This window comes from Cebus imitator, unplaced genomic scaffold (genome assembly GCF_001604975.1).
Source record: "Cebus imitator isolate Cc_AM_T3 unplaced genomic scaffold, Cebus_imitator-1.0 Scaffold213, whole genome shotgun sequence".
NCBI classification, from domain to species: domain Eukaryota; kingdom Metazoa; phylum Chordata; class Mammalia; order Primates; family Cebidae; genus Cebus; species Cebus imitator.
Genome location: NW_016107528.1, coordinates 603,392 through 618,740, shown reverse-complemented (window position 1 = coordinate 618,740; position 15,349 = coordinate 603,392). Strand labels below are relative to the sequence as shown.

Here is a 15,349-nt window from a genome sequence, read left to right as displayed (position 1 = left end):
AAAAAAATACAAATAATTAGCTGGGCATGGTGGCGCGTGCCTGTAATCCCAGCTACTGAGGAGGTTGAGGCAGGAGAATTGTCTGAACCCAGGAGGCGGAGGTTGCGGTGAGCCGAGATCGCGCCATTGCACTCCAGCCTGGGTAACAAGAGCGAAACTCGGTGCCAAAAAAAATCAATGTCTAATGTTGATCTGGACAGCATAAGGGCCTTTGGACGTTTTAATTTCAAAGACCTTCATCTGACTTTTTTTTATTTGGTCTGGCATTTTAGTTCTTTTTTTTGTTGTTTTGTTTTGTTTTGTTTTTGTTTTGTTTGTTCGAGATAGGATCTCACTCTGTGACAACCAGGCTGGAAGTGCAGTGACACAATATTGGCTTACTGCAACCTCTGCCTCCCTGGTTCAAGCAATTCTCTCACCAGCCTCCCAAGAAGCTGGAATTACAGGCACCCACCACCATGCCTGGCTAATTTTTGTATGTTTCGAAGAGATGGGGTTTCACCATGTTGGCCAGGTGGGTCTCAAACTCCTGACCTCAAGTGATCTCCCCACCTTGGTCTCCCAAAGTGTTGGAATTACAGGTGTGAGCCACCATGCCTGGCCTTAATTCTTTTTTTTCAAATGCTATAATGTTTATCAATTCTCTTACATTCTTTTAATTTCATGAATCTGTAGATTGGTATATTTAATGGTCAACAATTATCTCTACAGATCTTATTTCTGTCTTCTTCTTTCTGATTCTCCAATTACATGCTTGTTAGACCTTCTTATTCTATCCTCCATGTTTCTTAATTGCCTTCTACATTTTCTGCCTTTATTTTTCTCTCTCTGCCACATTCTAGGTAGTTTTTTCTGACTTATCTTCTACTTCATTAATTTTCTTTTCAACTTTTAAGCTCCTTCATTGAGTGTTGAATTTTGGCTCTTGAATTTTTTTTTTCCTAAAAATTCATTCTGGTCCTTATCTGAACATACTAAGTCATTTTTGAAAATTTCTACTTTTTTTTTGTTTATTTAAACATAGGAAGCATTATTGTTTTATATTTTTATTCTGGTGATTTTTATAGTTGAAGTTCTTGTGGGTCTGTTTCTGCTTTTATTTCTTCTGGTTCCCACTCATAGTACTTTATTTCCTTATATGCTAGGTTATTTTTGACCTACTATTTGTTCTCCTTAAATGATTGTTAGCAGCACTTCTTTGAGGCCTACAATGAAGGTGTGTCTTCACAGGAATGATTTACATTTGCTTCTGTCAGTTACCTAGAAGTGCTACCAAGCAGGTTAATCTTAAATTATATTCATAGCTTTAAGTGTTTCTTGCAAATTCTCATGAGGTGCAGTTTATGGCAATAAATTATCAGTTTATGGCAACAAAAAAGTGCATACACACACATGCTGTGGTCAGTAGTTTTGGGTGGTTTTTTTTATTTTTATTTTTTGAGATGGAGTCTTGCTCTGTCACTCAGGCTGGAGTACAGTGGCGTGATCTCAAGCACACTGCAACCTCGACCTGCTGGGTTCAAGGTATTCTCGTGCCTCATCCTGACAAGTAACTGGGATTATAGGAGCACCCCAACATGCCCGGCTGTTTTTCTGTATTTTTAGTAGAGACAGGGTTTCACCATGTTGGCCAAACTGGTCTTCATTTCCTGACCTCAAGTGATCTACCCACCTTGGCTTCCCAAAGTGCTGGGATTACAGGCGTGAGCCACTGTGCCCAGCCAATTTGAGTTTTTTTGTTTGTTTGTTTTGAGTCAGGATCTCACTCTGTCACCCAGGTAGCTGGAGTGCAACGGTGCAGTCGTAGCTCACTGTAACCTCCAAATCCTGGGCTTAAGCAATCCTCCACTTCCGCCTCATCCTCCAAAGTAGCTGAGACTACAGGCATGTGCCACCATGCCCAGCTAGTTTTGTCTGTTTTTTAGTGGAGATGAGGTTGTACTATTTTGCCCAGGCTAGTCTCAAACTCCCAGCCTCAAGCAATCTGCCGCAGCCTCTCAAAATGCTGGGATTACAGGTGTGAGCCACTATGGCCTCTGGTCCATTTTAAGAAGACTTCTTTGTGGTCTTAAAATGGACCAGAGGCCATAGTGGCTCACACTATGGACTACACTTCTTCATGGTCCCTACTCTGATAGCAAAGGTCTTTATAGTTATAGCTATATTGTGGTGGGGAGGTAGGGAAAGGGGATGATTTCTTATTATAATCATTACTTACTTTGGATGAACACTGAGCTTTGACTTCTGTTCCCGGAATACTACACAAGGCTTTGAAAACCTCAGCCTGAATTCCTCTGGTACGGCAAATGCCCTCCAGGCAGCAGCAGTTTCCTTGTCATTTACCTCTCTTGGTTCTTTCACCTACAAGTGGCCTGATATTCCTCACTATGTTTGATGCTTTTCAAAGATTTTTACAATATTTTATTTAGTATTTTTAGTTTGTCTGCCAGAAAAATGAGTCCAAATAGCCTAGTCTGTTTTATTACTGGAAATGAATTGCCTTACTTGTTTTTTAGTAAGCCAAAAAATAAGAAATTACTCCATTTTAAGTTAGCAAGTTTCTGATAAATATTTCAGGCATATACCTCATTAAGGTATCTTCAGCAGCTGGGCACAGTGGCTCAAGCCTGTAATCCCAGTACTTTGGGAGGCCGAGGCAGGTGGATCATGAGGTCAAGAGATCAAAACAATCCTGGCCAACATAGTGAAACTCTGTCTCTACTAAAAATGCAAAAATTAGCTGGGTGTGGTGGCATATGCCTGTAGTCCTAGCTACTTGGGTGGCTGAGACAGGAGAATTGCTGAAACCCGGGAGGTGGAGGTTGCAGTGAGCCGAGATTGCGCCACTGCACTCCAGCCTGGTGACAGAGTAGGACTGTCTCAAAAAAAAAAAAGATATCTTCAGCAAATTCCCATATTTTTTCAATTTCTTATTCATGAATATTTATTAGTTATGGATAATAAAATATTTTTAAATTAATTATTTATCTTCTTTGTGTAGGACTAACTTCTTCAGTGCTTAGAGTGTGAGAAAAATGGCAAATATGAATAGTGATTCTAGGCATCTTCTCATCTCTGAGGTAGATCATGAAAGAGATCCCGGACCTATGAATATCCAGTTTGAGTCGTCAGATCTAAGATCCAAAAGGTAAGCATTTGAAATAAAACACTTATTTCAAATTAGGGTCTTTAATGATCAAAATACATCTAATTATAACCAAACATGTATAGATTTGATTATAAAATTCCAATTTCTGACAGGATCTGTGTGTATATATGTGGGGAACAGTAAATAGGAATACTGTTTTGTTGTTTATTTAAGCATAGGAAGCATTATTGTTTTATATTTTTATTCTGGTGATTTTAATAGTTGAAGTTCTTGTGGGTCTGTTTCTGCTTTTATTTCTTCTGGTTCTCACTCATAGTACTTTATTTCCTTATATGCTAGGTTATTTTTGACTTACTGTTTGTTGTCCTTAAATGATTGTCAGCAGGACTTTGAGTCCTACTGGTTTATATTCAATCTTCTTTACACTAAACTCAATATCTCTGTTGGGGGAAGGGTTGGGGTAACATTACAAAGTAAGATACATTAATAGAATTCATTTAATGAATACATATTGATTACCTGCCTTCTACAAGGTAATATGCTAGGTACTTGAGATAGAAGAGTAAAAGTAATAGAAAATCTTTACTTTCATTGAGCTAAAATTTCAGCCGATAGTTTAAAATACTTTGAGTTTAAATTTTATTTCATCGTATAAACAGTAAGAGAATTCAATAAAGTAGTTGCTTACAAAACAGGCAAAAATAAAAAGACTTCCAATGAGAAAATGTAATGGAAGAAAAAATAAAATACATAGAAATGGTCTTAACATGAATGTGTAAAATGAGAGAAACTAAAATGCTTCTGACATAAAATAAGATTTAGAGTATTTCATCAAATCTGAGATGCTACTGATTATAACTTGCATTTTAAAAAAAATTAACACTAAGAAAAACTGCTGCCCATACCTCTGATGAAATAATCTGGGACTTAGAGTTTTTGTTTGTATTCTAAGATTGCACCACCGCACTCTACCCTGGGTGACAGAGCAAGACTCTGTCTCAAAAAAAAGAAAGAAAGAAAGAAAGAAAGAACTCTTGAACTGGTGTGATATTTTATCCTTTATATTTCTTGTGCAATTATCAAACTGAAAATAGAAACAAAGTATATCAGTCAAGGATTACTGACACCTCACATTTAGAATATGATTCTTCTGAATTATTTTTTGATTCGGAGTCATCAAAATAGGTGTTCCCCCCCTCCCACACACACAGAATTGTCCTTAGTGCCATTAAGAGCCCTGATGCTGTAACATTTCTTGAAAAGATTTTCTGTCAGGTGCAGTGGCTCATGCCTATAATCCCAATACTCTGGGGGGCTGAGGTAAGCGGATCATGAGGTCAGGAGTTCGAGACCAGCCTGACCAACGTGGTGAAATTCATCTCTACTAAAAATACAAATTAAATAAGCCAGGCATGTTGGCATGCACCTGTAATCCCAGCTACTCAGGAGGCTGAGGCAGGAGAATCACTTGATCCCGGGTGGTGGAGGCTGCAGTGAGCCAAGATCACGCCACTGCACTCCAGCCTGGGTGACAAAGCGAGATTCTGTCTCAAAAAAAAAAAAAAAGAAAAAGAAAAAGAAAAAGATTTTCTTCCAGGTCAGTGACACTTGTTTTGGTGCTTGCACTTTCCTGATCCTACCAGAAGATGTCGCAAAAGGTTTTCTAACAACAACGTAACTCATCTGCCTTCCTCAAATGGTCCTTAAATGGTTTGTGTGACGTGGCCAGGGATGGCAGTTACCTGTCATGCCACCAGGAATAACTACTATCATATTGTCACTTGCTGACAGTGATTTTTTTTTTTTTTTTTTTTTGGGGGGGGCGGTTTTTTTTTTTTTTTTTTTTTTGAGACAGGGTCTTGCTCTGTAGCCCGCACTGGATTGTGGTAGTACAATCATGGCTCACTGCAGCCTTGATCTCCTGGGCTCAAGTGATCCTCCCACTTCAGCCTCCTGAGTAGCTGGGACTACAGGTGCATGCCACTGTGCCCAGATAATTTTTGTTAATTTTATTTTGTAGAGAAGCAATCTTCCTGTGTTACCAGGGCTGGTCTTGAACTCCTTGGCTCAAGCAATTCGTCCACCTCAGCCTCCCAAGAAGCTGGGACTATAGGCGCACACCACTGCACCTGGCTGATTTTTAAAATTTATTTTTGGCAGGGATGGCATCTCACTTTATTGCCTAGGCTGGTCTTGAACTCCTGGGCTCAAAAAGCCCTCCTGCCTTGGCCTCTCAGTGTTGGGATTACAGGCATGAGTCACCATGCCTGGCCCTCGAAGTGATTATAAAGTGTTCTAGATTATGAGATTCAACCTTACTTAGAAGTGTTTAAATGTGTATATCAGAATCAGTAAAATGTGATGTAATAAAAAGAATAAAACGAGGCATATTCTGCTCTCATTGAAAAGACTCTAAAGATGTTATAGTCTTCAAATTTTAATCCATAAATTTAATGTGATTTTTCCCACAAAATGCCAGTAGCCTATTCCACAGTTTATATGGATTGGTAATTTCACTTCTAAGCATTAATTCACATAGTCAAAAATGATATGTGTACAAGGTTTTGTAACGCAGTATTTTTTATAATAGTACAGATTAAAAGCAATCAAAATTTCTTTTCTTACAGGACTGGATAAATAAGTTGTGGAACATTTGTACAATGGAATATTTTTCCTCTATTAAAAAGAAGGAAGTGGCTTTATTACATATCAAAATGGAACAAGTCTTGAGCTTATTTTGTTAAGTGAAAAATTGAAGTACAGAGCAGTATGTATAGTATGCTACCATTTGGGTAAAAATAGATAAATATAATATAATATGTATAAATGAAGTTTGGGCTAGTAAATAGGAAACTATGAGATGGTTGCTCCCTCAGAGGGAAACTGAGTGCTTCAGAAAGGATGGTGTGGCAGATACTGTTAGGTAGACACCCAACAATCATTCAGTAACCCTAACTATTCCTTAATGTCAACAGAATCCTAATTTTTTTAAGAGTCACAATCGGTCTTCATCCAAGAGATAAAAGATGGTTAGTTTAAGGTAATCTTGATAATCTTATTTTCATTTCCACATACTTAAGTTTTTAGTCTTTCTTGCAACTAGAGGTGGAAATGAGAAATTTATTATTGTCATTTATATTGGCCATTAGAAAAGATAATGAAATAAGTCTTTCGATTCTCACTTATATATTCCAATATCAGTAAATATAAGCACTAATGAACGCTGACTTGAATGCTCAGGGTTTTCTTGAAACTTCTAAATTCTATGATAAAGAATTGACCACTGTGACAGCAGAACATAGGTCATTGAAGTGCATTCCATTACAATAAGTTGGCAGGAGTTCAAACAGTTCTCTGTAAATTTGTTTAACTGGGTAGATTAAATGGCAACATATTTTCTATAATGAAACTTGTCTAAATGAGAGGGTATCAACTATTTACAATCATGGCATAACTACCTAGGTAAGCATGTTTTAAGGAAGGCAAATACAGAGACTTAGCCATTCTAAATGCTAATTTGATTGTGGAATAATTTCTGTTTAAGTAAACAAGCTATTTGATGAGAAAAAAATGTGAGTACCTTAAAATATGGTTGTTTCTATTAAAATATGGATTACTTCACTTTATATACATAAAGAAAACTCATCTATACTGAGGGAAAATTATCTTCCATTTGAAGAACCAGATTAGGACAACTATTTCCAAAACTGCAGTTATTTTAGAGTTACCTTATGTCTTTAGTAATATCTTCAATAGTCCTATATAATATAAGTGAATGTTTCTTTAAAAATCTATTTACTTTTTAAAATTAGGGTTAATTTAGCCTTAACACATATTTATAAAATGGTGGATTTGAAGTGTTGTTTATGCTTTTTTCTAATATGCATTGCATTAAATACCAACTAGTTTGAATAGCATTTATCCTTGTGCTACTTAGAATCATCTTACATATTACCATACTTTGAGAAACTGTCTTTAGCTGTCAGAGTATGGAAAACAACATTTAATACTTTTAGATTACTTATTCTGTTTAACTTGTGGTTTTCTATCTCTTCCACTAGGTGGCAATAAAAATCACATAATTTTAACAACTGCTTTGGACTGAAAGTATGATGGATCTGCTTATCATTTTAGTGGAACTGGAGTCTAATTAAACTTACGTGGAGGAAGGAGCTTGTCATTATAGGGGAAAAATATATGTCGAATCGTCTGAGGGGCTTTTTCAAACTATGCAGGCCTACTTTTTATTCTGCATATCTCCCCTCCCCCACTAATTTTCCACCTGGTTTGGGTGGAATAAGCAATATGAGTGGAGAGACAGGAAGATTTAGAAGTCTCCTATCTTGATATATGTGCTACATTCCATTAGCAAGTACTGGTCTAAGAGATTATTTTCCTGTTTTCCCCAGACTTTCTGATAGCCAAAGATAGAACCTGATATTCAGTATTGCCTCATATCGCTGCATATTCAGGATTGCTGCTGCTCTTGGACTATGCCGTGGGGAAGTTGACCATCCAGCTAGCCTACCAACAGATTGTGAAATAGTTGTTTTTGAGCTTCTCTTCTTTTTCAGTCTTTCTCTATCTCTGTTTCCTCTTCTTCCATTTTCCCCAGGGCCTAGGGATTTCATATCCTTCTCTGTATCCACAGTATTACCCAGAGCAGGAATTAACTCATACATAACCCATTAGGCAATTCTTTGTAAAACGTATTTTTCTTCTGCTCCTTATTCAGCAGTACTTATCTGTCCTATTCCTGCCAGGGCTCTGTTGTCAGCTTTGTATTATAATGGAAAACAATTGGATGTATCAGAGACCTAGTCTATTATGTTTCTATGACTATTTTCATTTTAACATGGAGAATCCAGTAAATATGAAATCCTAACCTAAAGTTTCAAGATTTTTCTGACTGAGAACATTTCAGGTGCTCTGATAAGCCAGTGAGGTATAGGCAACATTCCTCCTGCCCTTCAAACAACCTAGGTATGCAGTGGCACTCTTTTTTAGAAGGACTTCTAGTGTACACATCTGTAAATTGGTCGTTCTGTTTCACCTGTCACTAACACTGTCACTGAAGAGCAGCCTAAATTGACTCTTTTTGGTCCTTGAAGTCTTAGGAGAGAAGAAAAAAGAAAAATATATAAGGACAAAGAATTTGAGAGAATAAAAGGTTTCTGATGGGACTGGAAATAAGATCCCAGTCTAACAAAGTTTATGTTTAGTTTTAAGGCATCTCTAACTCCATGTCCCAGATTGTCCTCTTAGCACTTAACAAAAAGACCGTTCCTTTGGGGAATCTAGTGCATCTAGTAAAAGGATATTTACTAAGGCAAAGGGAAGAGTTTATCTATTAATAGGTAACAGGAGATCCTGGCCCAGGAACAGTGACTGGAAGTGATTGGTGGTTTCATAGTTGGGATTATACCGATGTTCAATGAAAGACAGAAAAGTAGTTTTCCCAGGAGGGCTAGTTTCTAGAGCTGAAAAATAAATTATATTTTTGAGGAACTTGGCATCAGTGTTAAATAGATGGACTAGGACCTTGATCATTCATCAGTGGCTAGTGCTGATGGCCAACTTGCTAGTTATATTACGTTTATACCTTTCTCCATCCTCTTCCCCCTCCATTCTCTTATACTTGGGCCTACCTCTCTTCTCTCCAACTTTTCACTGCTATTTTTCCTCAAAGGAACTGTCTTTTTGCTAAAAGCTTAAAGAGTACAATCCTGGCCCTAGAGTCAGAGATGCCTTAAATCTAAATACAGGCAAGGCACAGTGGCTTACACCTGTAATCCCAGCACTTTGGGAGGCCGAGGCAGGTGGATTGCTTGAGGCCAGGAGTTTGAGACCAGCCTGGGCAACATAGCGAGACCTATGCAAAACTTAGCGAATCTCTACAAAAACAAAAAAAAATCTAAATACAAACTTTGTTAGTCTGGAATCTTATTTTTAGTTCCATTAGAATCCCTTTATTCTTTCAAATTCGTTGTTTTTATATATTTTTCTTTCTTCTTCTCTGTCCAGGTACTTTTGTTTGTTTAATTGCCCTCTTGTATTTGTAACTGCTTGCCTGAGTGGCTTCTTTCTTTCCTAGATCAATCTGTTCTAATTGATTTTACTGTTTGTTTACTTGCCTGGAAGCTAGTTTTGCTTTATCCTCTTTTTTCCCTCTCATTATCATTATGATGCTCCTCCACTTATTTTTAGGTATTCCTGATAAACCCATCATAAGCCAAAAATATCCTAAGTTGAAAGTGCATTTAATACCCAGATAAACCCATCATAATGTCAAAAACTCGTAAGTTGAACTGCTGTAAGTTGAGGACTGTATTAGCGAAGCCTGAAGAAAGAGAGAACCTCTTTGGGTTTGACTGGTACTCTTTAGGGCCAAATTAAAAGTGGGTTTTTTGGAGGAAACTGTATGAAGGGTTTGGCTAGCATTGTTCTCTGTCTGCTCAATATTGTAACACATCCAAGTATGTATTTAGTCAAAAGGGTTTTAAGTGCAATAGCGTAATCATACTATAAAAGCAGTGAAACCAATTGCAAGTATATAACAAGATTTGAAACTTCTTTTAACAAACTGACTTAAAACCAAATATTATTGAATTAATTGAGACACATTAAATACAAGAGTCTTGTTATAGCTCAATTGCTGACTATAGGCAAATGATAAGGAATTGATGTAAAAATCACATATTGAGATATGCATCTTTAGCTTGCCGGTTTTTTTTTTTTTTTAGTCTCATTCTGAAATTGTCCCCAAAAGTCTATTACATAACTTTTTTATGCCTTCTAATTTTAGTATTTCTTCTTTCAGTCTGTTCTCTATTCCCTTGTCACAAGATACAGGGTTTCCAAGTTCTCTTAAGTATTAGAAGATAAATGAATGCCTCAACATTTTAAGTTAGGAGACAGGTTTTCTATAAAATAATATTGGGAATTGTTTTGGTACTATACTCATAAAAAGGCCTGGTTCATTTGCAGGAACATCATGCTTCCTTATTTTATCTACTTCAGTAGTTTATAGTTTATCTTGGCATATTATCACCACTTTAACTAAGGTTATTTTTATCTTCATTTAGTGTATAAAGATCTGACCTGATATTACTTATTCTAACACTAGCTTTTTAAAATAACACTAGTTTTTATTTATGTCTATCAAAACTTCTGCTTTTTAATTTATCTATACTTCATATACAGAATGGCTTCTAATTTTACTTCTCTTCAATTGTCTTATTAATTTCAAATAGAAGCAAGCATTGGTCTTCTTTATTATGTCTTTGAGTGTAGCTATGCCTGGGAATTTACATATTAAAATACAACTTTACTATGTTACTTTCATTTTGTTTCTCTTTTATATTATAGTAAGAGTTATTTTTATTTTAAAAAAATTTTGTCTCTCAGTAGTTATATATTTTCTATTTTATTAAGGCTAGTAAATGGGATATTAAAAATAATTATTTAAAGAGGTCATGCCCTCATTCATAACATTGCTTGTGGAATTGAAACATGGTACAAAAACAAGGATGCCCTCCCTCACTACTCCTATTCAACATAGTATTGGAAGTTCTGGCCAGAGCAATCAGGCAAGAGAAAGGAATAAAGGTCATTTAAACAGAAAGAGAGGAAGTCAAACTATCCCTGTTTGCAGATGATGTGATTCTAGATCTAGAAAACCCTAATGTCTCAGCCCAAAAGCTTCTTAAGCTGATAAACAACTTCAGGAAAGCCTCAGGATACAAAATCAATGTGCAAAAATTGCTAGCATTACTATACATCTGCAACAGTCAAGTTGAGAGCCAAATCTCGAATGAACTCCCATTCACAATTGCCACAGAAAAAGAAAATACCTAGGAATACAGCTAACAAGGGAAGTAAAAGATCTCTGCAAGAGAACTACAAACCACTGCTCAAATCAGAGATGACACAAACAAATAGAAAAGCATTCCATGTTCATAGATAAGAAGAATCAATATCATTAAAGTGGCCATACTGTCCAAAGCAATTTATAGATTCAATGTTATTCCCATTAAACTGTCATTGACATTCTTCACCAAACTAGAAAAAAACTTTCAAAAATACATATGGAACCAAAAAAGAGCCTGAATAGCCAAGGCAATCCTAAGCACAAAGAACAAAGCTGGGAAACATCACGATATCCAACTTCAGATTATACTACAGGAGTACAGTAACCAAAACAGCATGGTACTGGTACAAGAACAGACACATGGACCAGTGGAACAGGATAGAGAACCCAGAAATAAGACCGTACACCTATAACTATCTTCAACAAACCTGACAAAAACAAGAAATGGGGAAATATTCCCTATTGAATAAATTGTGCTGGGATAACTGGGTAGACATTTGCAGAAAATCGAAACTAGACCCTTTCATTAACCATATACAAAACTTAACTAACTCAAGATGGACTAAAGACTTAAATGTAAAACCTAAAACAATAAAAACCCTGGAAGACAACCTAGGCAATACCTTTCAGGACATAGGCACAGGCAAAAATTTCATGATGAAGTTGCCAAAAAAATTCCAGAAAAGCAAAAATTGACAATTGGGATATAATTAAACTAAAGAGCTTCTGTACAGCAAAGGAAACTATCAATAGAGTAAACAGACAGCCTACAGAGTAAAGGAAAATTTTTGCAAACTCTATATCTGACAAAGATAGTATCCAGGATCTATAAGGAATTTAAACAAATTTACGAGAAAAAACTAACAACCCATTAAAAAGTGGGCAAAACCACAATGAGGTACCATCTCACACCAATCAGAATGGTTATTAGTAAAAAGTTAAAAGGTAAAAAATGCTGATGAGGTTGTGGAGAAAAAGGAATGCTTTTACACTGTTGGTGGGAGTGTAAATTGGTTGAACCATTATGGAAGATTGTGTGGCAATTCCTGAAGACAGAAATACCATTCAACCCAGCAATCCCATTACTTGGTATATACCCAAAGGAATATAAATAGTTCTGTTATAAAGATACATGCACATGTATGTTCATTGCAACAGTATTTATAATAGCAAAGACATAGAATCAACAAAAAGGCCCATCAATAATAGACTGGATAAAGAAAATGTGATACATATACACCATGGAATGCTATGCAGCCATAAAAAAGAATGAGATCATGTCCTTTGCAGGGACATGGATGGAGCTAGAGGCCCCATCCATCCTTAGCAAACTGACACAGGAACAGAAAACCAAATACCACATGTACTCACTTATAAGTGGGAGCTAAATATTGAGAACATATGGACACATAGAGGGGAACAACATACACTGGGGCTTAGTGGGAGGAGGAAGAGGATCAGGAAAAATAACTAATGGATACTAGACTTAAAGCCTGGGTGATGAAATAATCTGTACAACAAACCCCCATGATACATGTTTGCCTGTATAATGAACCGGCACATCCTGCAAATGTACCCCTGAACTTAAAAGTTAAAAAAACAAAAAACAAAAAAATGGTACAGGCATTTTTGAAAACAATTTGATAGTTCCTCAAAATGTTAAATACAGAGCTATCATATGACCTAGCAATTCTACTTCTGGGTATCCAGAGAATTAAAAACATATGTCTACACAAATACTTATAAACAAATGTTCCTAACATTTGTAATGGTTAAAGTGGAAACAACTCAAATGTCCATCAACTGATGAACAACAATACTTACCAACCTTGAAGACATTATGCTGTGTGAAAGAAGCCACACAAAAAATACTACATATTGTATGATTCCGTTTATACAAACTTTCTAGATTCGGTAAAGCCATGGAAACAGAAAGTAGATTAATGGTTGCCAGGGGCTGGAGAAAGGGGAAAAAGGGGTCTGAGACTTCTTTTGGGATGGTAAAAATGTTCTAAAATGGATTATGGTGATGGCTATGTAGTCATCAGTTTGTGAATGACAGATTAAGGAATTTGGGCTGACCAAGTTGTTGGGAATAACTAGAAAAGCTAACAAAATGTTTTTAAAAATATGCTTGAAGACATAGGACAACTAATAAGACAATGTAGAATATTGAGATCTAAATCAGGGAGAAGACAAAGCCAGAAAGGAGAGCCCAGCATTTCCTCAACAATATCTGCCAATTCCAGTTTATTAGCTGAGAGGCTTAAAACCGAGCCTTTGCCAGCCTTACAGGGTTAGAGGAAGAAAATTTTGAATCCAGGGCCCAGTAAGAGAGACCTCACATAAAATTTAAGTTGGAAGTCCAAAGGGCTACAGCCTAGAAATGTGAGTGAATTTGAAATAGAACGTCCTTCTTTCAGGAACTGAAGCCCAACTTTAACTCATCTCAGTCCCCCAAACTGGATTAAGGTGATCTAGGATTGCTCCTGTCTCAAATTGACGTCCCAAAGCTGACATAAACTCTTTCTAAAGAAAATATTTTAGGTTTCAAGTTATTTATATAGTTTTTTAATATTCAATGTCAGGAGCTTGCTAAAAACTAGCCAAGCATAAGAGAAGCCAGGACAAGATGACTGGAAATTAAGAGACTCAATACACAATAGAAAGAGACTCACAGGTGATCCAGATAATGGAGTTGTCAGAAACAGACTTTTAAAGAACTGCCTTTAACATGTTAAAGGAAATTAAAATAAGACTGAAAATTTGGCACTGACTAGAAATATGAAAAAAAATTGTGGAAAATGTTTTTTTTTTTAAAGAATCAAATAGAAATTCAGTAATTACAGTACCCAAATTAAGAAATCAATGATAATAATGAATGTTGATTAGGATGTGGAACAGTGGAAATGCTGATATAGTACTAGAGTAAGTGTAAGTAGTCATTTTGGAAACAAGTTTGTAATTATCTGCTACCATTGAGTGTACACTGGGTTCACAATCAGAAAAATGTGTACACATTGCACCAAGGGATATGTAAGAGAATATAAATTAGAGTTTCTTTATAAGAGCTCCAAAGAAACTCTTTGGATACCCATCAACAGGAATGGATAAGTAGATTGTTGGGTTTTTATACAACGAGATGTTATACAGCTATGAACATGAACAAACTGTAGCTACATACAGAATGTAGATGAATGTCATAAAGATAATGTTGGCAAAAGAAGCCAGGCAAAAAATATATATATTGTAGGTTTCTACTTTATGAAAAGTTTGAAAGCAAATGAAACTAATTTCATACATGTGTGCACATGTATGTGTCTAGGAAATGCACTAAAGTGTTAACAGAAATTTCTGATGGGTGATTTTATTTTTTAACTTCTTGATTATCTTAAATGTAGACAATGTGCTATATTTCTAAGAGAACAAAGTTATCCCAAAAATATAGCATTCCTATAACTTAGGATAAAAAAGTATATAAAAAATGAAAAACTTATTTTCTTAAAACTTTGTTTAAATCACCTTGGCAGTCTCAGCTACTCAGGAGGCTCAGGCAAGAGGATTCCTTGAGCCGAGGAGTTTGAGGCCACAGTGCTCTATGATCATGCCTGTGAATAGCAACTGCACTCCAACCTGGGCAATATCATGAGACCTCATCTCTAAAACAAACAAAAACCCCTGTTAGTATATTTATTGTATTTACTCCTAGCCTTCTATGTTTTTAGATGAGATCACATAGTGTATGTAATTAATTGTGCTACTTTTTCTTTTAAATTTATGTTATATGTCATTGTTACTTCTGCAAGTTATTCCCTAGTTGTCTGCCTGCCTGCCTCCTTCCCTCCCTCTTTCTCTTCTTCTCCACCTGCCTGCCATCTTTCTTCCTTCCCTCCCTCCCTTTTTTCCTCCTCTGCCTGCCTGCCTTCCTTGCTTCCTTCCTTTATTCTTTTGTTAGCAAACATTCATTATGTTCCTTCTGTGTGCCAGACACTTCACTCAAACATAGCTCCATCCTCCAGCCGGGGAGATAGGTACCTAGCAAAAAATCAGGGGTGATAAATATTTGATTTTATGTGTATACACATACACACACACACACACACACACACACACACACACACACACACATTTGTTTGTTTTTGAGGCAGGGTCTCACTCTATTGTCCATGCTGGAGTGCAGTAGCATGATCATAGCACTTTATAACTTTGAACTTCTGGGCTCAAGCAGTCCTCCTGCCTCAGCCTCCCTGCTGAGACTACAGGTGCATGTCACCATGCCTGGCTAATTTTTCTATTTTCTGTAGAAAAAAGGCCTTGTTGTGTTGCCCATGCTGGTCTTGAACTCCTGGCCTCAATCAGTCTTCATGTTG

General features: G+C 36.5%; 1 protein-coding gene across 1 annotated transcript in view; it reads left to right on the top strand.

Annotated features, from left to right (window-relative positions):
* The window catches only part of SLC38A9 (solute carrier family 38 member 9), an 87,962-nt gene that overhangs the window by 13,416 nt on the left and 59,197 nt on the right, over window positions 1–15,349 (top strand). Inside the window, exon 3 of the mRNA XM_017548673.2 lies at window positions 3,002–3,148. Coding sequence (XP_017404162.1) covers window positions 3,036–3,148 — 113 coding nt within the window. The 5' untranslated portion in view covers window positions 3,002–3,035. The remainder of the gene's footprint in view (window positions 1–3,001; window positions 3,149–15,349) is intronic.